The sequence below is a fragment of the Pteronotus mesoamericanus genome, unplaced genomic scaffold (assembly GCF_021234165.1).
Source record: "Pteronotus mesoamericanus isolate MK-2021 breed Mesoamerican mustached bat unplaced genomic scaffold, CSHL_Meso_final contig_179, whole genome shotgun sequence".
NCBI classification, from domain to species: Eukaryota; Metazoa; Chordata; class Mammalia; order Chiroptera; family Mormoopidae; genus Pteronotus; species Pteronotus mesoamericanus.
The window spans coordinates 4,648,984-4,674,377 of NW_026555075.1; the positions used below are offsets into that span (position 1 = coordinate 4,648,984).

The following is a 25,394-nucleotide window of genomic DNA, read 5'->3' on the forward strand; positions in this document are numbered from 1 at the left end:
CTGTGGGGAGCCTGGACACTAAGCCAAGCAACTTCGAGCTCACTCCAATAGTAATAGGAAGCCCTTGAAGGTTTCTGAGAAGGGAAGTATCATGACCTGATTTTAGGAAGACCCATCTGATGGTGGTAGACTGTATCTAGTGCTACAAGGTCAAAGGGCAATCATCCAACAAAAGGCCAGCGGATTTAGTAACTAAAATATCCAAAGGTGTATTGTCATGGTGTTATCCTGAGGGCAGGAAGATTAAACAGTTCAATTATTTCCCTTATCTCCTCCCCACCCCTATCATTCTTTCCTATGGATGTTCTTCCTGAATGCAGTTACTGAGTCGTCTGAAGGGCACTGAGTCTTCCTGGGATATATAAAAAACGTTTCTCATGTGTAAAGAATTTAAAGATCGCACTGGAAAGACATTCCTTACACAATTAAAAAGGCAAACAATGTCACACAGGCCACCCAGCGGACCCTCATTTCTCTGGGGATGCCACCCAATGATACCTCACTCAACGTGTGGCTCCAAACATAAAAGGGATATAGGACTTCAGGGGAGACGCGAGCAGAAGAGGTATGACAATGTTTAACTATTAAAGAATATATTTAAAAAACACTGTCTATTTTCATTTTACTCATGTGTATTTGTAATCCACTATCTGAAAGTCACAGGTTTACGTGGAATGTAAATATTTTTCAATTGCCTAAAACCTAAAGAAAAATCATTTCTGGCCACTTTCAAAAACACGGTGAACTACAAGAGAAATATCTGGATGTTTTTGCAGACTAACAGTGAATAGCAGGTCAAATTAAATTCCCAATGTAATCTGGAGTAAATTAATTGGCAAAATTTCCAAAGTACAGGGTCTGGCAGAGGTAACGCCTGCTTGAATGTGGCTGGTAGGGTAATAACATATGGGTGTAATAATTTACAGTTTTAATTTGAACATTTCACCTACAATGTCATATGGTGTGCTTGGGTGTGATATTGTTATGTTACAGAATTACATGCTTATGATTTTGTAATAAAAGATTTTGTAATAAAAAAGGGGCGCTAATTGTGCCAGACCCTGTATCTGGTCTGAGCAGCCGCTGAAGTTCTTTTTTATTTAAATTGGAACCAAATTCTTAAAACAGTTATGGTTAGAATGCATTAAACATCTAAAGTCATCTCATCCTATTACACTGCAAAACTCCTATTTGAGAACATCGGGCTGGGTGTTAGCAGGGAACCTATTTTAGAAACTGTTAAAGAGGGACATTCACAAAGAATGACGCAGAAAATGCATTAAAGGAAGTGGAAAATGTCCCACCCTGGAGTAGAAAATGGCGAGAATTAGCATGTTAGAATGTTGAAATGTATTCCGCATATCTCATTATTACAATTATTATAATTATCACAGATCACACCAACAGGTATCCTTTGCTACAGGGCTATCGTAGACTCCAACTTAAGCACTTTACATATACCAGATAACCATATCACCTAAATCTCTACTAGATATTTATCTCTCACAAAAAATCCTATGAGTTTATAATTTTCCCATTGAACAGAGCAAATTACTTAATTTCTGAGCTGAAGGTTTTTCAAGTAATTTGCTCTAGATTACATAGCTTGTAAATGGAAAAGCTGGGACTCAGCCCAAGTCCTGTTCAATATATTTTGAACCCTTAGTTACTTCCAGATGCTAAGAATATCACGGTGAGCAAAAGCTGGCATGGCAGGCGAAGCTGACGTGAATCAAATTATATCATAAAGAAATGTTCAATTTTAACTGTAACAAGAGCAACAGATATGACCTTGGCAGGGAGGGGGTGAGGAACAGTTTCTCCCCTAGGAGGTCTAATGCAACCTGAGTTAGAAAGAAAGGAAGGGTTTGCCTGGAGAAAAAGGGAGAGGAAACGCATTCCAGGCAGAAGGCACAGAACATGCAAAGATGCTGCAGCAGGAAGGAGTGTGGCGAGGGCTGAGAACACAAAGTGAGATGCGCAGGGAGGCTGTGATACAAAACCAGCAAACTCAGCTTCGTTAGGTGAAACGATCCCCTGCGCCCCGTGCACAGTGTTTTACAGCCATGGTAAAAGCTTTTGTCTTTATCCTAAGCACACTGAGAATTTATTTTATTGCCGGTTTTGACTGTTTTCCTTGGGGGGGAGGGTGAACTAAGGTGGTAGTAGCATGCAGCCTCTTATAGGAATCTCTCAGGGGTGGGGAACGTACATGGTCTAGAACAGATGTCTGTTATATTGTGTGTCTCAGCATCCCCAGAGTGAAGACTTAAGCTGCACGTGGAGGAATGGCACTGCAGTCTCGGGAAGTAAACTCAGGCATGGCTGAGGTCATTTTGGAGGCTCCAGGGTGCAAGAACACACACAACCCAAGGCAGTGGGATGGAAGTACAGAGTAAGAGGCCCTAACGTGAAAATGAGGGAGTCACGCTCCAGCTGAGAGGCACAGCAGGTAACAATTTTCACACCCCAGCTCCCCACCAATGAGCTGTGTGGCTATGGATAAACCTGTGGCCACTTCCCCATTTGTTATAGTACCTACTTCACAGGACTATTTTGAGAATGGAGCTAAACTACATTTAATTATTCAATGTTGTACCTGCACATAGTAAGTACTCAGTAAATACAAGCCATTACTGTTACTGTTGTAAAAGATCAACATGTGGTATGCAGTTAAGAAAAACATTTGTAAATAAGTATCTAAGACAGCATGTTCTCAAATTTTCATGTACATAAGAATCACTTGGAAAGCTTGTGAAAAATGCAGATTCCTGGCTTGTTAGAGGTAAGGCCTAGGAAACTAGATTTTTCATAAGCTCCTGGGGTATTCAGACACAGGTGATCCAAGCATCTTACTTTGAGAAATTTCAAGGCCTAGAACTTAAAATACATATCCAGACATCAAATAAAGTATTTCATTGCAGGGACTTAACTATAGGAATAACTCTGTAAAACAAATTTCAGACTTTATTTTTGTTAAGGCAAAATGAAACACAATCACTTGCAAAATCAGAAGTAAACTGAATAATCAGAATCCGCTTGATGGGTAAAATATATAGTGTTTAGTTTTTAATAATCATCTTCATAAATTACTTAAACCTGGAGTTCCAAGCCGCCTCAAACTGTCACTGTATACTGCATTGAGAAGAGAAACTAAAATAAATGTCTGGACTGTGGTATAGATGTTCTTTAATTACTGGATTTTATTTTCTATAAAAATTAATAGAGCCCATCTTCAATGATATAGAGAAAATTATTTTCTGCTAGGACACAACAAAACTCTGAAGGTTATCTCACTTTTTAGTTCAGGGTTTCTCAACCTTGGCACTACATAATTATTGTAAGTTATTATTTACAGGAATTGTTTACACTAACAAGTGACCTTTAAAAAAAAAAATCAAACAAGCGACTAAGTTCAGGGAAGGTAAAATCACTGGCCTAATGTACACATCTGATGAACAATGTCTGCGAAGATTATAAACTGAAGGTATTATTTATTCCTTTTGCTCAAAAAATCATTACACAGTCCAACACTTGGGATCTTTCTTAATCCAACAAGGGTAGGAACATGCTGCTTGGACTCTTCAAAATAATAAACAATGCACATTCCTGTTTTATTTGCAAAAATAATTAGCAGCAGCTGCTACTTACACAGAATTTTTAACAGAAAATATTTCACATACTGAACCCAAATATTTCAGAACTTACAGAGCCTGACACAAATGCTCTGTTTTTTTTAAATCTAAATCAGGCATGACGATTCACTTCTACATTCCTTCATCTAATTAAACGTAAATGGCTAAAGCATTTTCCTGGGATGTGGAGAAAACAGCTGGACACATCTGTCAACTACACATCTTTGGAGTGAAAGGAAAACAATGCTTGAATACTGTACTTACATGTGAGGGCTCAGTTCATAGAAATTTCTATTCCTATAATCTTCCACTTTCTCTGGTGAATAAATGGGCAATGACCGGTATGGGTTAACGGAGACAACTACACTTCCAATGTATGTCTATAAAAGAAAGAGTAAACATACCCATTAGTATACAGTATGAATTTTAACACCTTAAATCTTAGTGTCGCACAGTTTCATCCTTTTAAAAAACAATACTAGTTCTATTTGACCATTCATTTTATATTTTTCAAGAACACACCTCTGAAGACAGTCAATAATGTTTATTCATTTTCCTAATAAATGGAAAGCATAGGTTTATACAGTGAAAATACTTTTCAAAATCTCTAGATTAATTTATGATCCTGGCTAAGAGCTCTCCAAAGCCCTGTCACACTTGCCAAAAATTAGGTCACCAACTACTGTGTAGTGTGAGCAAGAGCTGTGCACTCTCTGACTCCAGTGAGAATCAGTGTTTCTTTCTCTCAGCTTCATCCTCCTGTTTCAGTTCACGGTAACCCAGGGCTTCCCCTCCTCCTACCCACAGCCATAGGGCCTTGGCTTTTGGCACTGTCCTTACACAAGCCTGTCAGTCTCTACAATGGGCTCAGACCACATACAATTCCCTACTAGAGCTACAGTTATCTCTCGGGCATGCAAACAATTTCATATTATATCTACCGTGCTGTGCTATCAGAATTTTAATGTACTTTCTGAAGGAGAGTACACTTAATGTCAAATTTAAATTTACTGCAGAGTTTACATGTACTTTCGAAGGCATCAAGGCTATTAACTTAGCAGATACCCTCCCACGCCACAGAACACTACTTTTCTTCCTTTCCATTTCAATATTAAACTCGGCCGTGAGAATAGTTTTGGTTTACATCATTCTGTACAAAGACTAGCACAACACCACAAGCAAAAGTCACTTAACTGTCACTTGGGGAGGGGTGCTAACAAAAATAGAGAATAAAAAAAATTTAAAGAAAAAAGTGAAAGAAAGAGATAAGGTCACTTCTATCTTCCCCACCTTTCCAGTGTTTTGCAACAAAAGGTGGCATTTTTAAAGCAACAAGTTTTTCCAGTATTGCCACCCATGAATTCAAGGAGACTGTCATATCTTTCCAGAAAATGAAACAGAATGGAAAGCAGAAAAGTAGAAAATGGTCCACTGATTTTTTTTAAACAATAATTCACAATTATTTTAATTATAAAAAACTTTTCCCAAAACTAGAAAACTGGTCATTTTATATGCACTTTTATTCTATTAGAACACAAACTTATCAAGAACAGAGTGCTGCTGTGGAAGAAAAAAACCCTCAGTTCCCATGCAATTTTTTGCATTTATTTCTGACGTTCTATCACTAGCACCCAATTAATCTGGCCTGACAAGAAATGACTCTCCACTCCCCAAAAAAACGACTCCAAGTTTCCTAACTTACTCCTTTTAGACAAGACTTCCTCTGGGTTTCTTCACACTCCAACCCAGCTGGGCAACTAGATGGGAGATGCTAGAGACTGAATAATGGACTGAATTGCTTCTAACTAATTTACTATTATTAGCTACATTGGCAGGTATGAAAATACAATGATTACTTCTATCTTTAATATCTATTGATTAAAAGATGAGCCTCTCTTAGTAGGAAAAGTACATGAATTTGCCATATTAGGTAATTTCTTGAATACAGTAATCAAAATATAAATTTGCTATTAGCAGAAAAACCAATTATCACATTCCTCTTTAAAACCAAACTTCAGAGTGGCTTAAATTCTTGATAAAAATCTGCCTCTGTGGCATTCTTGCATAGAGAACAAGCTGTTGCCTCAAACCCAATATCACTTTTGTTACTCATGACTTTTATACATACTGAATAACATGTACTCTTCCCCCCAGCTATTTCCCTATCACCTAGAACAGGTCCGACCCATTAATGACAACCCATAATTGTTTCTTAACCAAACGACTGACTTGCAAAGGACACACTCATCACTAACAAAGTGGGTGGTACAAACCACTGACTCTCATATAATTATTCTCCTAGTAAATATAATTCCAAGTACACCAAATATAGTGCCTACTATTTTATTAAACCTGCATGCCATGTGTTGCCACTCAACAAATCCTTAAACTATATGCTTTCCCCCTGGTTCTCTGTCCAGTGAAAGACCGTTTGCAAAGATGGCTGGAACAAACCCTCCCAATCCTCTATGCATATCCCTTTGAAATGTGACTGTTACTCTCCTATCAAGAGATAAGGTTTAGTTCCCGACCAACCAACGTGGACTTGCCTATACAATTTGATTCAACCAAAGGGACACTATAAGGTAAGAAACAAGCAGATGCTTGAAAAGCATTTGTATGTTAGGAATCCTGCGCTTGCTCATGCTCTTTCTCTCTCTCTTTTTTTTTTACTGTGGCTAGAGGCCACCATATGAATGGGCTTGTGCTAACCTGTTGTAGAGGTCACGAAGAAAGTCAAGGTGCCCTGAACCGCATAGCCTGACAACTGTCAGACTTAAGAATGAAGCCATAAAGAATGAAGAATGAAGAAATAAATGATTGTTGTTTTAAGACGTTAATGGGGTGGGAGTGGCGGTCACACAGCACCATCACTGATACACCAACACAACTCAACAAGTCAGAAAAGGGGTCAGGCAGGACAACCATTATCAATCTAAATAAGCAAACAGTGAAAGAAACCATGCTATCTCTACATACCACTGTATGTTCCAGATATGTATGCTCTAATCTTGAACTCTTATAGCAGGTTTGTCTTTTATTATGATACCTGCCCTTGCTGTTTACGAGTTTCTTCCTTGAAGGTTCTTTGTGGATTAAAGATTTAAATATGCCCACATCTGCCACTTGATAATTCAAATGTTCATAGTCACAGCCCTCCTTTCCCTGAGACTCAGAAGGCATTCCTGATAGCGGCTGATCGGCTGGGTGAAGTATAGAGTTCCATTCTAGCTTTAGGCAGGTACATTCAAGTAAGTAACTGCAGTACCAGATTAAACTTCCTGTTCAAAATAGTGACCAGGCAGTTCATTTTTACATCAATTAATGTTTAGACTTATAAATGATATACTCCATTTTTTAAACAAGCAACTGTATGTATTTAAAGTAGGTATTTTTAATTATATCATGTCTCAAAAGTGTGGTAAACTAACTCATTAAGTAGCTCTTGGAATTTAAAAGTTGGAGATATGACTCAGAGCTTCCTAAAGTCAAGTACATGCATAAAGGAGCTAGTCATTATGTGTCCTTTTTATTCTGAACATGTAGAGAGAAAAAAAACAGGAAGAAAAATATTGTAAACCTTTACAAAAGGGAGCAGCAAAAGGAATCCACCTCTTATCCCTAAGAGTTCCACGCGTTATTCAACTGGAAATAAGAGGCTGATATGTACCATATCCAGCACGAATGAGCTACTCCCGAGCTCAGATGGTGCCAGTACCAAGAGAGCGCACAGAAGGCCTCTGGCAGCTTAGTTCATTCCCACCAGGCCAATGCCGTGGCTGTGCTCACTCTGGTACCTGGTCTCTAAGTCCTAAATGACCCACTGAGAAACTCCCACTAGAATCCAGATGTTGTTCCATTCAGCTGATCACACCAAAAAGGACCTACTGTTTAGGTCCTATCTACCTTCTCCAACAGAGACAAATGTGGTCTGGCCCTCATTACCCTCGATGTAAGTTACCTGCAATACCAGATTAAATCTTTTGTCAGGGATTGATGTACATACATATGAACATACATACGTTTGTATGTATGTATGTATGTATGTACGTGTTTGCTAAATCAGTGTACTGATTCACTCCTACTCAATGTGTAACCCACCTCCTAACCATCCCTGCCCCTCCCTAGCTCAGCACCTCCACACTCGCAACCCCATGTCCCCGGGCGCAGGCACACCACCACCATGACAGAAGGAAGCCCCCTCACTCCCACTGCCCTATGACATTCAGGCAGAGAAAGGGACGGGAAGGGGACAAACAGGGAAGAAAAGGAAAAGGGAGGAAGGAGAGGAAAAGTTCTACCTTTCTTAGAAAAATGGCACATTCAATTAGCAAGTTTATCTTTTACTTCTCAAGGGCAAACATTAAAACAAGAATGTACAAACATTCCTAAGTCAAAACAATCTCTGTCTTCATATTTCAGATATCTTTAGCATTCCAGAGCAGATGCCTTGTGATTAACCAAATAATACTTGAGTATTCCTAGTATGATGACAGTGAAAACCAGTCTTTCTTGGGGAACGTGCATCCAGCAACCCTCAGTTTCCAGACCACATTTCAGAACCCAGAAGAAAGGCCCCTAAGATACATACCCCAAAGACCAGGCATTTTATTCTGTAAGAAAGTTCTTCCACAAACCCATCCTCAGGGATTCTATTTCAACAATCCAGGGAGGGGTTAGGCATTCACATCATCTAAAGTCTCCCCAGACAAGGAAACATGTAATCAGAGTTGAAAACCACTGCTTGCAGCCTTCACCGTCAGGACTCCCAGGGGCCAGGTTTTGTGCTCAAATGAGGCAAGCATGCTCACGTCACTGTTGGTCCATCTTTTTCTATCCTTCTTTCCCCTTTAAATATTTACATAGCCCCTTTTCATACACAAATATGAAAAGCCACAAAAATGTTCTTAGACTGGAGATGCGAGGTATACATACTGAAATACATTGTTCAGATATAAGACCCAGATAAGAGTCTAAATGGGTTATTAACATTGCATTTCTAAAATTTCACTTAGGCAGTTTTTCACAATTTTGAGCTGTGCCTAAAAGACCAACCAAAGCATCTGGTTGACCAAACTGTGTCTTTAAAATCCAATTAGGCTAAAAACCCTCTTTGGGGAAATCTGAGAAATCTTACAGATGCCTAATAAAAACACTATGGCACACGATGTCTTGTAATCATATTCTCAGGCTCTGAGACCCCAGAACAGGGTGAGTTCCTCCTCCTGAAGTGAACAGCATATGCTGTCATTTCTGAAGTTCCCCTAGCTTATTGTGTATTATTATTTCCTCTGTAGTCTAGACTTTTAATAGTAGTTTCATTAAAATGTACCTCAGGTGCTCATCTGATAACTCATCAATTCCCTGTACCCAAAGACCATTTTGTAAGACTGACATTACAGGACTCCTCTATGAATTTAGCTGAGATAGTAACATATTATAGACTTTCGAGTCCTGGTTTGGCTATTTACAGTGGGCAAGAGACTCCAAGAGAGCCCCACAGTGAGTATCATCACAATAGGTAATGCTTAGGGACTGTGTGCTGTGTGTCAGGGGCTGAGTTTTGTGCTATAACGCACATTCTCATTCAATCCTCAGAATTAGACATGGGGGGAACCAGGATCACCCTCCTGATCCAGATGAGGAAACAGGGACTTGGAGAAGTCAAGTAATGTGCCCAAGTTTGTGCAAAACTGAAAAACTTTGCCAGACAGCTTGCAGCCAAGGTTTATATGATATCTCAAAACATGTGAAGCATCTTAATACTTTATGACATAGAATCTGACCTCAAAAACTCTTAAGTCCAGATGACTTGGCCTTAGTTTAGTCAGTTTTATCATCTAACCCTCTTGCCCCACACGCTGCCTTTTATTTCAAAACTGCCTTCAGGCTGAAGCTCAGACTCCTCACCCTGACACAGGAGGCTCTTTACGATTTGAGCCCATTCTTATTTTCCAGGCTGTTATTCACAGGCGGCCTTTCTCTGGGAAAGCTTTTCCATCCCCGGTGTCTGAAATGTCACTGGGTAGGCCTTTGTGCCTCTAACAGTGTTTGAATCCATGTTGTAGCATGTGCCAGAATTTCCTTCCTTTTTAAGGCTGAAGACGACTCCACTGTGTCTATATGTCACATTTTATTTACCCATTCAGCCCTCTGTAGGCTACTTCCGCCTACTGGCTGCTGTGAACAATGCCGCAGTGAACCTGGGTGTACACGTATCTGGTTAGAGTCTCTGGCGATTTATGCTTAAAAAAGTACATTTGAAGGATACAACAGTCTTAGCAAAATCTTCTTCTAAAAGAGAGAGAGATCACCTAAAACCTAAAATCTTACATGCAATTCTTTCAGGGAACATTATCTGAACCATGTCGTCCTCCCAGCCGTGTTAAACCCTCCAACTTCCCTGGGACCTTCCTGGGCCCCTGAGGTTCACAGTGACCTTTCCTGCTTTCAAACCCCAGGCCCACTTTTAGACAGGAAGAGAAGAAAGCTATGGACTCATTTAGCCCAGAATTCCTTACGTCCTCTCGCATCTGTTTTTGAGGCTTGAGCAGTCAACTTCTAATTTTTACACTTTACGATATAAAAATCTCACCTCCTAAGCTCTATTATAAGCATCCCAGGTGTACAGATTGCAGGAGCATCTTATATTTCCTAAGGCGATGTTTCGCATACAGAAGACTCTTAGAAAAGTGTGCTGCTTGCCTGTTAAATGGTTATAACTTCTAAATTCGGTCAAGGCAGTCAATGCAGGTGTACAGCCATGGGAAGGCTTATTGTTACCCAAGTCCCGACCACCCGGGATTCGAACTGTTGTTACTTCACCAGTGACAGTAGCACGGTTTGGAGGCTGGGACTTGGAGGGCTTAAGACATTCTTTAATATTTCTTTGATGTCATTTTAGACTAAATTATTAGCATTAAGATATTTAAATGTACCTATGCGATATATGCACACACAAACGCACACACATAACTAATAATTGCCTGTCTTTACAGAGGAAAACACGGAAGGCACTAGAAGGTTTTAGAAATTGCCCAAGGTCTCACAATTAGTGGCAGAGTTAGTATCCCACCAACTCCTGCGATGCCAGAAAAGTGTGATTTGGTCAGGCTCTTTCAGCCGCGCAGCGCAGAGATGTTCTCAGGTTACATCAAATACTGAAAGTTACACTGTAGCGATGAACAAGAACCCCCAAACAACCTAGTATGGGGCTCCAGGAAGAGCTGGGACCCAAAGTATGGGTGCAAGGCCGCGCTACAGACCAGGCCACGCAGGTGTGTGAAGACTTCCCTTCCAGTTCCAGTATCAATGTGCTCATATCCCCTGCTCGTGTTTCTGCTCCTCCTGGGCCTGCCCCTAACAGGTGTTCTCACTTTCTGCTCCATAGCTGGTCTCCTTCAAAGACAAATACATAGTTTCTCCTTGCATGTGGCTCACCACGGCCTCAGAAGTCATGACGGCCAGCATCTGCTTCCACTGATATTTTTATTTTTATTTTTTCAGTATTTCTCAATTCAAAGTTGGAGGAAAGACTCAAACATCTAACTGTTTTTTTTGTTTATTTTTAATCAACACTCTACCATAAATCACTGGCCCTAGGTCAAGAGCCCACCCATGGACCAGGTCTTGCAAACCGTGGCTGCCAAGGAGGCCAGCAAGCCTGTCAGGCATGGTCACTGTCAGGCTAGTTCGAGACAGGCCTCAACTACCATTATATTATAATCCTCTGTTCCTGGGCTGCCAGTCATTGCGGGCTACAAATTAAAGAACTATATATGAGCTCTATGCCACGCTGAAAAACTGGCTAAAAATAGCACCTCAGGCAGCCTTTATTTTAGAGCAGGGGAACACAACACTGCTATATCTTTGTTGAGATCAACTCTGTAATGAGACAATATGTACCATTCTCTGGACCCAATAAAACTCTCTGTAACTAAGGTACAGAGTGGTCCTGTGTTAAAACTATACTAGCAACTAGAAGTCTTGAAAATAATATTGTGTGACTAACTGAAAGTGGTAACACAACAAAAATGAAATCTGTACAATACCAAAGAAGGATGGGGTAAGGAAAAACAAAAAGAAAGAGGAAAGACAAGTGGGTCGGGGAAGGGAAGAGAAAGCAAATCTAGTTACAAGAAAACCTGTGCCTGAAATCTTGAAGAAAAATCATTCTGAGTTTCCAAGTTTTTCAAATAGTCATGGACCTACCACATACTTCACTCCTACTAAGTGCCAAACACCAGGCGAAGATGCTAACCACTGTGATATTTATTTTATAATGGAAACAACTGACCCTCAGTTATTTACAATGGTCACAGCGTTTGTGAGTGGCCAAGATTCCGCCTTCGGTCTGTGTGCCAAAGGCCCACGCATTTGCCACTATGCCACACTGTATAGTCACCCCCCACTCCCTCCAAAACAGAGTGTGACGAACAAAAGAGTTTCTTTAGAAATTGGGATTACCATAAATATTTACCTGTACTACAGATTTAACAGCAGAAACGATGCATGTGTAAAAAAGAGGGCAAAGGTGGCCACACGTCCCTTGTGCTGAATTGCTGCCCCTTCGCCCCCTCTACTTCGTGCCCCTAAAGAACCACATGCAGCTCTCAATCACCTCCATCCAGGGACCACTCTCCTACGATCTTCTCCTACCTTCCAGAAGGGGAACCTCATCCTAACAATAGTTACTGCTTTTGACGAGTGCGTGCCTATGGCTTCAGAAATGAACTCACTTGTTCCATGCCACATGGGTTCAAGCCACTGCGTTGTTGAATGCTTAACTCAACATATGGCAGGAACGCTAATGAACACTTCAGTTATCTGTCTGGGCTGTTGAGACTGCCTTATTCCAAACCTACACTGTCTTCAATATCATACCCAATTATTTTGAACAGCACTTCGTAGACTCAGGATGCTTCCATGTTAGCAGTAGCATTCATTTGCTGCTCATAGCAACCATATAAAGTCAGAAGGACTATTGTTAAAAGTGTGACCTCTGGGGCTAGACTTCCTGGGTGTGAATACCATCTCTATCACCTGCGTGCTGTGTGACCTTGGACAAGTTTCTTAGTCTTTCTGAGCTTCTGTTTCCTCACATGTAAAATGAAGATAGCTCAAAAACCTACAGTGCATAGGACTCTGGTAAAAATTAAGTGAACAAATACATGTAAAATGCTTAGAAAAACATATACTATACCAATAAGGACTTAATGTTATAACATTATCAATAAGAAAACAGTCTTGGAGGAGTTAAGACACCTACCCCGGGTCTCACAGAGGGTGAGGGGCAGAGCCAGGCCCGGAGCTCAGGTCTCTGTTTCTTAGCGCCCATCATGCCGGCAGCAGTTTAACACTTCTGCAGGCCCGAAGTCGGGTCTCCATTTCCTCCACATCAAACTTCAGATATGGCTTCACCCAGAACATTTAAACTGATATATTACAAATATTACATAAATATTTCAAATACAAGTGCCTTCAGGATAAAAACAACTCTACACGTGGTAAATAACAGATGAATGTGTGTTCCCTTTGCAAGTTCGAAGAGGAAGAAATCTTTCAAACACCAAAAGTTTCAAGAGAGCTTAGATGTGTTGAAACTGACAAGTTATCACCAAAAATGATTGTTTTGTAAAATATTATAAAACTGTTCAAGAGACAGAGTGTATTCAGAAATTAGACACAACATTTCTCTTTAGTCTCATGATTTGCTATCTTTCACCAGCTTTATCTAAGCCTGCTAATCCTATGTCTCCATTCCAAACACCAAAGATACACTCTTGAAAACATATATAATTTGTTCTCTGTGTCTCCTTAATGCTCTGTGTTTTCAATGAGCCGGGCAGGCCGAGTCCGCTCTGACACACCACTCACACACAATCACGGCTCGGTGTTTCCGTTCACCGGCTTGGGGATCCCCTCCTTCCCCCACTTGGTCTAGGAGGATGGGAGGCAGCAGTTAAGATGGTTCTTGTTTCACTCCAGCCTGACTGGGTCTGGGTTCTCTGGGCAAAAGCTCATCCATCCAGATAAAGCAGAACCTCCTCCTCCTTCCAACTCCACAAGAAAACGTTTATTTTCTTTTTTAGGTTTAATTTTAATCAAATCTCCATAATCTGGAAGATTACCCACCACTCTATGAAACAACTCTTACTTCTGGGAGTGGGTCTGAGGTAGTGAGGCAAGGAAATTACATTTGTATGTTTTGTATGCCTGTTACTAACTGAATGTTTTTTCCCAAAAACATTTGTTACTTTTGCAATTTAAAAAAAATAAAAACTTTTTAAAGAAAATTTTAAAAAGGAAAAAAATACAGAGACCATCTGGGTAGCAGGACTAGCACTAATCTGGACATCTGTATTCCAGCCCCTGCCAGCAGGGACCCCGGCTCTCTGCCAACAACCCCGAGAGCTTGGAAAAGGAGCTGGTCTCCACTGAGGCGGCAGGCCCGGTGGACACACCGAGACAACAGCATGGAAAGCCCCTGAGCAGAAGACTCAGCTCTGTCACGCCCGAACTCTTGACCCACACAGTGAGACAACAAACGTACATTATTTTAAGCTGCTAAGTTTGGGACAATTTATTATGCATCTAGAGAAAACTAAGACACCATTTATACCAAATTTCCAGGAATAGATGTTATACCCATTAGGTAGGAATTTTCATGTTTCTATGCACAAAGTGTTTTTGGAACATCAAATAAATATATAAATGTTACCTGGTATTATTTTCATTTACTTTGCAATATTTTAAACCGAATATATTGTACATGATTTGAGTATCTTTCATAAATGCATCTAATCCCATCCTTACAGGGATCCTAAATCAAAAAATTAAAGACAATTTTTACTAGACTTTCAAAGCAGTTACTCTTACATCTACAATTAGTTTGAGATCCTAAAATTGGAGTAATTCGGACCTCTGTATCTGGATGATCTCCAACCTGACAACCAGATAGAAAACAAACTAAATCTACTCAGCAGCACCAAAAATACTTTGTCAGAGAACAGACATCTTGGTCCTTTTGTTTCCAAATTTGCCATGGGCCTTATTCTCGCCTAAATTGCAGCTTTCCTGTTCCTGAACAGAACCACAGTCCTGACCAGCCACCCTAAAAACAGCACCATGTCTGGCTGGGTCACCTACATTACAAGTTCACATGAAATCCTGCCGTCGCTCCATCTGGCTGGGGTGGGGGTGGAGGCCGGAAGAAGGTCTGACAAAGGACAGAAAGACGACAGAAAAGCAGAGCTGACTGGGGAATGTCACAGCGAGCATTTCCCACCACAGAGGCTGCTCCACTGAACGGCACGTCCTGCAGCTGGCCCCAGCTTGAACTGCTTGCTGCCAAGAGCGGGGAGTAAAAGCAAACAGAGTCCTGACCCTGCCGGTTACCCCGTAGGTCCACATTCCCTCCATCAATTCTCACCTGACCCTCCTTCGTCTCCCATTGCACAGCCCTTACTGCAAAGAGCATGTCAACAGCTGGAACTACCCCAGATTTAGAGACTCTGCCTGGGTTAGGAACCAGCTCAGGGCTTATAAAACAAGTTTGTGGCCCAACTCTGTGCAAAAAAAAAAAAAAAAAAAAGTATTCATGGAGCACACGCTTGAGTATCTTCCATAAAAGTACCTGATGCCAAACTTACGGGGATCCAAATTCAGCACTAACTTCTAAAATTAAGGTAATTTTAACTACACTTTCAAAGCAGTCCTCTTACAACTACAATTAACCTAAGATCCTAAAATTAGGCACATTCAGACCGCTGTATCTAGCTGGTCCCTAACCTGACAATTCCAATAGAAAGCAACCAAATTAACCTGTCAGCACCAAAAATACTTCTTACTTCAAAAAGGGCTGCAGGAGTAGATTAGATTAAAACAAACCCATATGCATTAAAGAAGAGAATAAAATTCTGAATTACTTTGGAAGCAAAGGTTTCAACAAAATTTTCCTAAAGTGAATGAGTACCAACGGTGCCCAGAGCCCCTAAGGCGCCCCTTTACGCATCCCTGCCATCAGGGGTTCTCCAGTGACACGTGCGAGGAGCACACCTGTGGCTGCACTTGAAGCCTAGGACTCAAACGATAAATGCTCCTCAGGGGGCATATCCCGCAGGGCGGTACCAACATCAATGAAGCCATTTCATTACAAAAGTCCCCCCAGGCCTGTGAGGGGCTTACAGGGGGCGGCCTCCCTGGCATCCATCCCTCTTTTCTTCTTCCTAATATGCTCAGAGATATATTTGGTTGGGTATCCACCCCGTTATACACAGTTCATCTACTTTGGACGAAACCTGGCCCTCCCCAAATGCTAGGAATAGACATCACTGTCTTAAGCCACTCAGCGCATTCCAGTCACCTAGCCAGAGTCAGTAGTCTGAAGAGTGTATGGGGCTCAAGTGGCCTACCCAGGGCTTCAAGTTTAGTATATGAGAAGGTCACAGGGAATTCTACTTCCAGGTTCAGTTGTCTAAAGATCTACTAAGGGTTATGAATCCTCTAAAGAGCTGATAATTCATACCGAGAGGGAAAGCAATCCCCTGTGAGAACTCTATGAGAGTAGGGACTATTTCTTATCTCTAGATATGGGGGAAGTAGGGTGACAAAAGGCAGGACGAAAGGACAAAGACCCCATGACCGGGAGCTGGTTCACAGGAGGCTGCTAAGGCCATGGATCTTTGCCAGTTCAGAAGTCTAAGCCGAGGGCCCTTCTGTTCACTGACCATCCTATCAACCATCGTTTCTAAAACTATGACTGTTCAACGTGTTCATCTGATGCGTCATCATGGACCACCACTCACTTCTATAGAATAAAACAAACATAGGAGACTATAAAAGAAATTTTAAAAAATACTACACCTTTGTTTTCTGAGAAAGAATTAAAAAACAAAGTGAAGTACCAGACAGTAAAATACTGCACATCATACTAACTTGGCCTTTGGCATCAGGCTAAGCAATTTTACAGCAACCCATGAACAAAGGAAAACAAAAGAGAAATTACTGTCAGAATAAGAGTCAAAAACAGATTTCCCAAGGGCGGTATATATGACATGTGAGGTTGCAGAGGTGTGATAATCAAACTTATTGTTTGGTATTTTTTTTAATTACAAAAACAATACATACTTGACTTAACAAGCCTGCTTAAAATTAGAGAATACCAAACCCTCCAATAGGATGATTCTTTAAAGTTACAAAGTGAAGGCGCCCATCCCATGGAAATGATAGTCCCATAGTATGGAAAACGTTAATCGATATGAATATCTGGAAACAGAAAGCAACTTTCTGCTTTTGTCTTACACCAGAAAGGGCATTCCTAAAATAGTTAGAAAATAAAATTATGTAAGGCTGAAACCAGACATTTTGTCTGCTAAAGACTCATGAATGTTAACACTTGGCATTTTGTTAAAAAGGGGATTGTTTTATTTCTAGTGGGCACAACAAATCAGGTATTTGAATGCATGTAATGTTCTACTCTCCATTCTATTTTCAATTCATCTAGAAGTGAATTGGGCTTCTTAGAGCCAAAAAGAAAAACGATCAGCAACTTTAGTTACGATATAATTGATTCCCCTTATCTCCATCTCAGAGACCAATGTTTAAAGCCTGCCTTTTATTTGATATCAGACCATACCTCGAATTAAAGTTGCAGAACAGTAAGTTTTTCCCACCTGAAAGCTGAACTGCTGTACTTTGAGGGAAGGTGACTCCAGGCCTCGCTGCCAAACCAAACAATACCTCTCCCCTGCTCAGCAGCATTTTACATAACATCCCTCGACTTGATTCCGATCCAATTATCAAATTAATGTCCCAAAAGCAGTATCCACATATTTCCTGTTACTGTCAGTGGCCCTCTACCTCCAACAATATAAATCAACAAAGGTGAGAAAGTTCAATAGATCAACTCCCAGATGATGACTTTTATTAAGAGATTATCCAAAGTTATCCTTGAAACGTGACTGCCTATCTGGAAAGGAAAGCTCTATGTGACATAAAATAATATGGTTTTGCATAAATTTTAAATATATTAGTTCCACAAAAGTTATAACTAATCTCACTTGTTATCAGTTATGACCTCTCCTATTATTTACTCACATTTCCTCCCACTGTCTGCCCCCATATTAATAGAAAACAATAATGCATGTCCCAATAACCCCATTCATCTCCAGACACAGACACATTGTAAATAGGGGAAGAACTTGGAAGTGCGGCAAAATCTAGTACAACTACGTACTTCCAACCAGTCCATCCTGTTTCCTTCTCAGCTGTTGGTACAGGGAACCAATGCCCCATTTCTTTGGTTGAGTTAACAATACATCTCTACCTGAACAGATGCAAATTTCTGTGCTTTATACAAATTCCTTAAAAATTGAATACAAATGTATTTTTTACTCATGTTTTAAATATACTTAAGGAACTTGATAGAGTAATAGTGTGAAATCCTCTATAAAGAATTTTTACAACAATGTATAATTTCTATTATTGTATATATTTATATGTTTTCATTTTTGTATATGACATTATACTTTTGTATAGCAGGACATACATGACTATTCCCAAACCTCCAGGGACCAAATACATATTGTTTATTTGGTCATTTGCTCCGGTCTCTACTAACTACAAAGGTCAAGACGGTTCATATCTCTATTGACAGTTCCTTGCCTTGCATTCTAATGAGCAGCTTCTCAAATATTACACTGCTAATCTCACAAAGGCATCCAAGAAGGTGCTTATGGATTTTAAAACTACTCCTCAGTATATGGTCCTCAGAAAGGAGAAAGTAAGTATCCTTTGCTTGCTGTAGAAAGCCCCCAACATCTAGTGAAATACTCTGCACACAGTTGGCACTCTATACACACCATATGCAAAGCAGACTCACTTGAGTCAGTATTACTCATGTAATCAGTATTACTCATGTGCCAAAATGAGCAAACACAAAACTCCTTCTGTGGGTATAAACGAATACCTCTGGACTCTGATAAATATTAAAAAAAAGAAAAGAGAGTCTGCCACAAAATACAAAGTCTAAACCCCACACATGACCTTTAGTGCATACTCACATATATTTCATTATGGTCAAAGCGCTTCTTAAGGTTGTTGATGAAGGTCTCCTCATTGAGAGGTTCTAAGAGAACCATATCTCCAACTCCAATCATATTGTCCAGCAGTGATGTTTTCACCTCCATTTTGGCCATAGTTTCCAACTACAGAAAAGATAAGAAAACGGTCAACTTAAATGAGCAAAACTATTTCAGATGTGTTCTTAGCACCACTGGAGAAATAAAATCTGGTAGTTCCAAATGGCTGTCACCTGTCTCACATATGTTATAACCTCGCCTCCCTACAACCTACGTGAGAAGCCTGAGGTGGTTAAAGTCACTGCCACGCCAATAGAAGCCCCATTTGCCAACCTGCTGCCACCAATATCCTTCCCTCCTAGTCCATCGTCCTAGGCCAAGTCCATGTACAGAAAGAGCCACTAGGAAGCCAGGGTCTTCATTTTGCTCTTTAGACCCTCCCCTCTCCCCCGTCAGAAGCTAAGAACTCTAGCAAGAGACCGCAACCCATCACTTTCCACCAAACCCTGCAAACCAATGTCAGACCTAAAGGTACATGAGCCTGCTTCCCTCAGAACATCCCCCAGTGTTCCGTGATGACATCCAGAATGCATTTCCACAGGGTATAATGTATGAAAACTGATCCTAACATTTACTGAGTACTTGCCACAGATCAGACAGTGCATTAAGAACTTTATATGCATTAATTAATTTAACCATCGCAATAACTCTGTGAGATAGTTATTGTTATCATTATCCTCATTTCAAGATAAGAAAGCTCAAAGTGATTAAGAAATACTGCTTATGGTTACTTAAGAATGCATTACATTTAATGTTAAAGAACTCAATCACCACTTAGAACACCGCACCTATGGGGAAAATTTCACTCAGGCATCAACACTGACTTATAAAGAAAAGTGCACAACCCACTTGGAAATCAGAGGTTGCCTATATAATGGAACTTGCCAAGAATGACCTCAATGTTCTTAATTCTCATTCCAACAGATACACAACTAAAAGAGCAAAATAAAATTAGCATGCACTGAATATTCATGTATATTCATGTACCCTATACTGAGGGAAAAGTACATATAATTCTTTCCATTATGGAGTCACCCAGGCATATTATATCTTATGAAGGTTGGTCCACTTCCTTAAAACTTAGCGATTTAAATAAACATCCTCCTACTCTAGTCTACTAGGTCACTGATAAACAACAGAAACTACATTCAGTTGGGCTAGGAGGACCAGGAAAGGTTGGGAATTATGTAAATCTTCATATTAATTAATAATGATTTATATGAATTCACAAACATGTAATTTCTGATCCTATTAAAAAACTTTTACATGTGCACTGAAAAGCCAAAAAGAGAGACCAAGAAGAAGCAGAGGCTCTCTCATACACAAAAAGAACCCAGTAAGAATAATAATATTCTTTATTTAATAAAGTAAATAATATTTAACATTCATATTAAATAATATTTAATATTCATATTAAATAATATTTAATATTCATGTTACATTAAATTATTACTATAATTTAGTAAATAATATTTAATATTAAAGAAAAACAGAGTTAACTCTTTTGTTAATGTAAGGGTTTTGGGGTTTTTTTTTACTTTCATGCCAACTATACCTGGAATAAATAGCCTGAGGTACAGCTAAAACCCAACAACAGTGGCACTAAGAATCATTCCATGCACTTTGAACTAGGCCAGACTCTATTTTAAAACAAAAAGTGGGGCGGGGCGGGGGGGGGGGCCTTGCCATTCTCTGCAGATGGAGTGGAAACCAGGGAGAGACCTGGTCCCATGCCAAGTCCATGGAAAGACTTGCACAGGAATAGGAACATGAGTGCCCAACCTTTGTCACAATAAATTAACATTTAAATCAAATTTCAAGTTCTCAGACTCGTGAAATGCCAAAAACGCTCTAGCTGCGATTCATTACATATAATTTGGCAGATGAGAGAAGAAGGCTTAGGGATTAAGGGGGGGTGTCAACCTGAGATGGGTTTCAAAAATAACCACCTCAAACCAGCAATTTAAATTAAGCAAACAGGCTGACTAGGAACTCTTTGCCCTGGGGGGAGTTCCTGTACATTGAAGTCTATTTATGGAAACAGCTGCAGAAAGACAACAGTTCACTGCAGGTAACAATAATTAAGCAGCCAGTCTTTCTCTGTCATTAAACCTGCTTCACCATCTTTTCAAATATAAATTTCAAGCAGGTCTGCATGGGTACTAATTTTTACACTTCTATCCCAACTTTACAATCCCAAAGTGGGGAAGAGGGCAAAACAAATGTTGAGTTACAGGCAATCAGTATAAGTAAGTTACAGACAATTAGTAAAACTAGAAAACTCTGAGAACACAACTCTGTTGCAAACCAAAATATAATAAAACAAACCAATTGAAAAGGTGATACCAACGTTCATTAGATCATTCAAGTACAGATTCGTTTGTTGCATTTCTCTTCTTAGCATCTGGGGGAAGAAATGGTGGCACCGCCCTCACGCTCAGAGTAAAAATGGGAAGCTGAGAAGTTGGTGTACAGGCTCTCTGTCTTCCTACAGATGGGCTTATTTTCCTTATTGTGACTACTATCGCCAGCCTTGGTTTGGTTTACTTGGACATCTCAGTGAAATTAGTTGGTATATTTGCTCCAGTGAAAGAAATTGACTTTTCTTCTCTGAAAGAGCAATGTTTACCCTAAGAATACTGTCAGAAATCCTTTGCTAACTCGAGATTTCCGTAAACTCTCAGAAGAATTCACACGGGAAAATTAAATGAGAAGGCATGTAGAGCCCTGGAGATGCTTTTGCTTGACACGTAGATGGGAACACCGTTCCTTCCCAAGACCCCCATGGGAATCCTTGCTGTTCTAGGGAAGCCAACTTTATTCCTTGTTTCAGGAATGTAGCACGTGATCTACACTAAGAAAAGTGACACATTTCTATCTCCAAGCCACAGTTATCGGTTCAGGGCTGGTCACATAACTGAGCCTGAGGCCTGGAATATTAGGACCAAGATCCCATCTCTCTCTGGATGGCATGATTTACAGACATGATACTTGGAATTGCTGGGACCATGTCTGCAGTCACGGGAGGGCTAATTGGAGGAGGACAGCAACACATGGGAGAGAGCAGGGCAAGAAAACGTCCGAGGAGAGAATTCATGCTAGAGCCCTAACGACTTCACCAACCACTGGATTAAACTGCCCTTGAAGCCCAGCCGACTGCTCTCAAGTTTTCAGTCAAGGAAGCCAATGGATTCTCCTTATAGTTGAAGCTGTTTGAGTTGAATTGTTTGCTATTTGTAACAGAAAGCATCTTACCTAATAATAGAATCTGGTACCAAGAAGTAGAATGGTATAAGCAATATGTTAAAGAGCACAGACTGACTAAGCCAAGGCCACCGGAGAGAGGGCATGAGGACCTACTATCTGGGACTGGCAAGATGATCGTTTTTGATACTTAATAATAAAACAGGTGATTAAACCATGACCTGCTGTGTCTTATGACGTGGGCCTTGTGCCTTCAATTTGAGAGAATTCCAGACAAATTCAGATACCAGAGTATGGGCTGGCTATTTCATAAGGATTACAAGAAAAAGACAAGCACGCTGTCAAACTGGCCTGTTGGAAAGCCAGAGAGAACATATGGCATTGTTAAGAGAAGTCCTCCTGCCCAGAGGTGGCAGATGTGACCTATCCCGAACGCCAACTATTTGTGGCCTGAGAAAGGGAAAGCATTGCCACCATCCGTGAAGATGTAACATCAGGAGAGGCGTCACCCACTCTACTGCTTCTTACACTTAACTGTGCCGGCCCTGCGGAGCCCCAAGGCCAGGTCCAACTGCCAGGGGACAAGCTCTCAGACGAGCTCTCAGACAAGCTCTGGGTTCAAAGGCTCAGGAGTTGGCAGTATCTCTGGTTTGGGTCACTAGCCGATAGAAGCAAATAAACCTTAAAAGCCAGCATTTTTAAAGGATTTATACTGCCAAAAAAGAAGTCTGGCTGACAGTGAGTGACTTACAATTGCTTGACCCTTAACACAATCAACCCCAAGAACTACCAGTCATTAGAACAAAAAAAAAAAAAAAAAGACTGCTAAAAACACTGCAGCCCCTGACAAAGCCGTCTTCCCTGTGCTCACCTTAGTTATGGCACAGAAGACAATGGTCAAAGGAGATCTCAAAGAATAGAACCTCTGAAGAGGGGAGGCTATGTGTCCGGCCATGCAGAGAGACCTGCATCACATTGGCTGGGGCATTTTATTTTCATAAGCATAAGTATGGTAAGAAAGGTGTTATGTAAGTGAATGTCGGGTAGCCAAAGGGGAGAGCCATAGTAGACATTTGTCTTTTTTTTTTTTTTTAAAGGGGACATTATCCAGTATACAGTTCTGTTCCTATTTGCACTTAATCTTGCTTTCCGGGAGTCCCCAGTAACCTTGTGATAACAACTAATCTAGTAAGAAATAGTGCCCAACTCCATTTACAGAATTCAAAGCAGTGAGATCTGTTCTCGTGCCACCCCCAGCAACGTGGCTTATACTCAGCCAACCACATCGTCCTGGGACCTGGAGCCCTGGATGAATATGAAATCCAGTGGTGACGGCTAGAGGTGAGGCTCAGTAGTCACTGCAGCGATAGCAGCAGCATGAAGACCAGATGGTTCCTGCAGCATGGCTTCTGCTAGGGAGACTGCTGCCTAGCCCTCCAGCCTTTCCTTGGTTCCTGCCTATCTTCCAACTTTGTATCCTTCCTGGTCTTCCAACCTCTCCACAATTCCAAGTCTCAACGTTGTACCTACACCGCAAGCAACCAAGATCCTTAACTGCTGTAAACACTAAGTACAGCGCCCAATATACAGTACTATACCACTGTTAGATCTTCATTGTTATGTACAACCTAACCTCTTTCTCCCAACCTTGGTGAAAGCAATGCAAAATACTGGGGGAGCCTCAGAAAGAACCACAGAGGAGCCCGGAAGCAGGGTCTCTTTATCTGCGGGTGCTGATTCAGCCAACCACCAGCCCACCAGCTGAGGCTAGAGGACTCCATGGCTGCCCCAGCTCTTTCCACCTGCTTGTCCCAACAACAGAACTCAAAATATATGATCACAACAGTCTTTCCCCCATCTACTACCTATATTTCAATGTACACCAATTTGTTCACTTGCATTTTTTAAGTGTAAAAATACCACTTAAAATATTGAAAGCATCATTTAAAAAATTGCTCACAATCTAAAAGAATGCAACATAAACATCCTATACCATCTTGAAATGGCCATCTACAATCTAACTTTTAAATATAAGTAGTCCACCCCAGTCACCAACCTTAAAGTACAAGTCCCCATCAATGTCATCTGTGCTGAGGAATGTTAAGACCAGCATTTCCCAACGCAACAGTCCCACACAGGAGGTGCTCAATGAGACAGCAGCACACCCAGGTGAAGTGCAAGATCATTCTATTATTTAATATCAAAACAGCAATCCTGAAAAGCTATTCCAAATTGATCATTCGGGCTAAGCTGAAATATAGCCCCTGGTGGTCTCCCATGTTCTTCAAAGTTCTCAGGGTACCCCATATGAGAACAGATACGGCTTTTTAAGTTGTAACAGTTTTACTGTAGAATTAGAAGGAGCATTCACAAATCAGACATGAGGTTGCAGTGATTACAAAAATCAATATTAAGTTGTGACCATACTTTTAAATTCAAAGGCACTTTTACAACACAAAGTCATAAAAGCTACCCTTGCAGGAAAACTTAATGAAAGCAGGTAACTATTGCTTTGATAATTGTAAATGAGGACGCTTTCACATCCATTGAAAGGTCATTAACACGATGCATCAGATACCACCTTCGGGAAAACTTCTTAGCATACCAACAATTGTTCTTTTCTGCTGCAGTTCCCCTCATTAACCTCCCTGTGTGCAGGTCCTGTGTGCCTCAGAGCCCCTTTTCTACAGAACCAGCTCCTTGGTGTCAAGAGTCGCACCTTATTCATCTTTATTTCCCCAAAGGCATAGTGCACAACCTCTTTGCACAAGGTAGGCATTCAGAGAAACACAATGGAAAACCAGCATGCAAATTTACGATTGACAAGTGAGTCATTCAATAAAGCACAGGCTCACAGCTGCCAGGGGTGGGCTGGTCCTGTCACTGCCGACCAGAGGCAGAATAATGACTGCAGCTCCAAGCCACTTTGATCCATTTCTCTAAAAACATAATATTATCAACAAAGGACAGGAAACAGAATTGAGCTATTTGGCTCCCAAAGATGAGATCACTGATGCTTTTAAGAATAACATGAGAAACACATTTAAGTAAGAAAACGGGGCCAATGTAGCAAGATTTCATGAACAAAATAAATCTTGGCAAATCCTGATGACAAAACAAAGGCAAAAGAGGGGCCAAGTCTATAGGATGCAATTCAGTCCCTAATAGAATGAGCTAAGTGACTGAGAAAAACTGGAATTTCCTTCCTAAATCTTTTAAAGCAGCACAAAATCTCATCTTGGAGAGCAGTTAGATTAAATTTCCATTCAACTGAGTTCAACCGCCACTTACGGCGAGTCCTGTTGGTCTCCGGGACTGTGTTAAGTGCTAGGGACACAAGAGGCATAAGCAGGGTGCTTCCCCAACCCCACTCCAACCCCCAGGGGCTCACAGGCCTGAGACAGTCACGAAGCCA

At 40.7% G+C, this 25,394-nt stretch overlaps 1 protein-coding gene across 7 annotated transcripts in view; it reads right to left on the reverse strand.

The window, feature by feature from the left end:
* MYO1B (myosin IB) overlaps positions 1-25,394 on the reverse strand; it is a 163,264-nt gene that overhangs the window by 113,303 nt on the left and 24,567 nt on the right. For all 7 annotated transcript variants that reach the window (XM_054566712.1, XM_054566714.1, XM_054566711.1 and 4 more), the window contains exons 2-3: positions 18,698-18,841; positions 3,900-4,015 (exon numbers count right to left, since the gene is read on the reverse strand). In XM_054566712.1, the coding sequence (XP_054422687.1) occupies positions 3,900-4,015; positions 18,698-18,832 (251 nt within the window). In that variant the 5' untranslated portion in view covers positions 18,833-18,841. The remainder of the gene's footprint in view (positions 1-3,899; positions 4,016-18,697; positions 18,842-25,394) is intronic.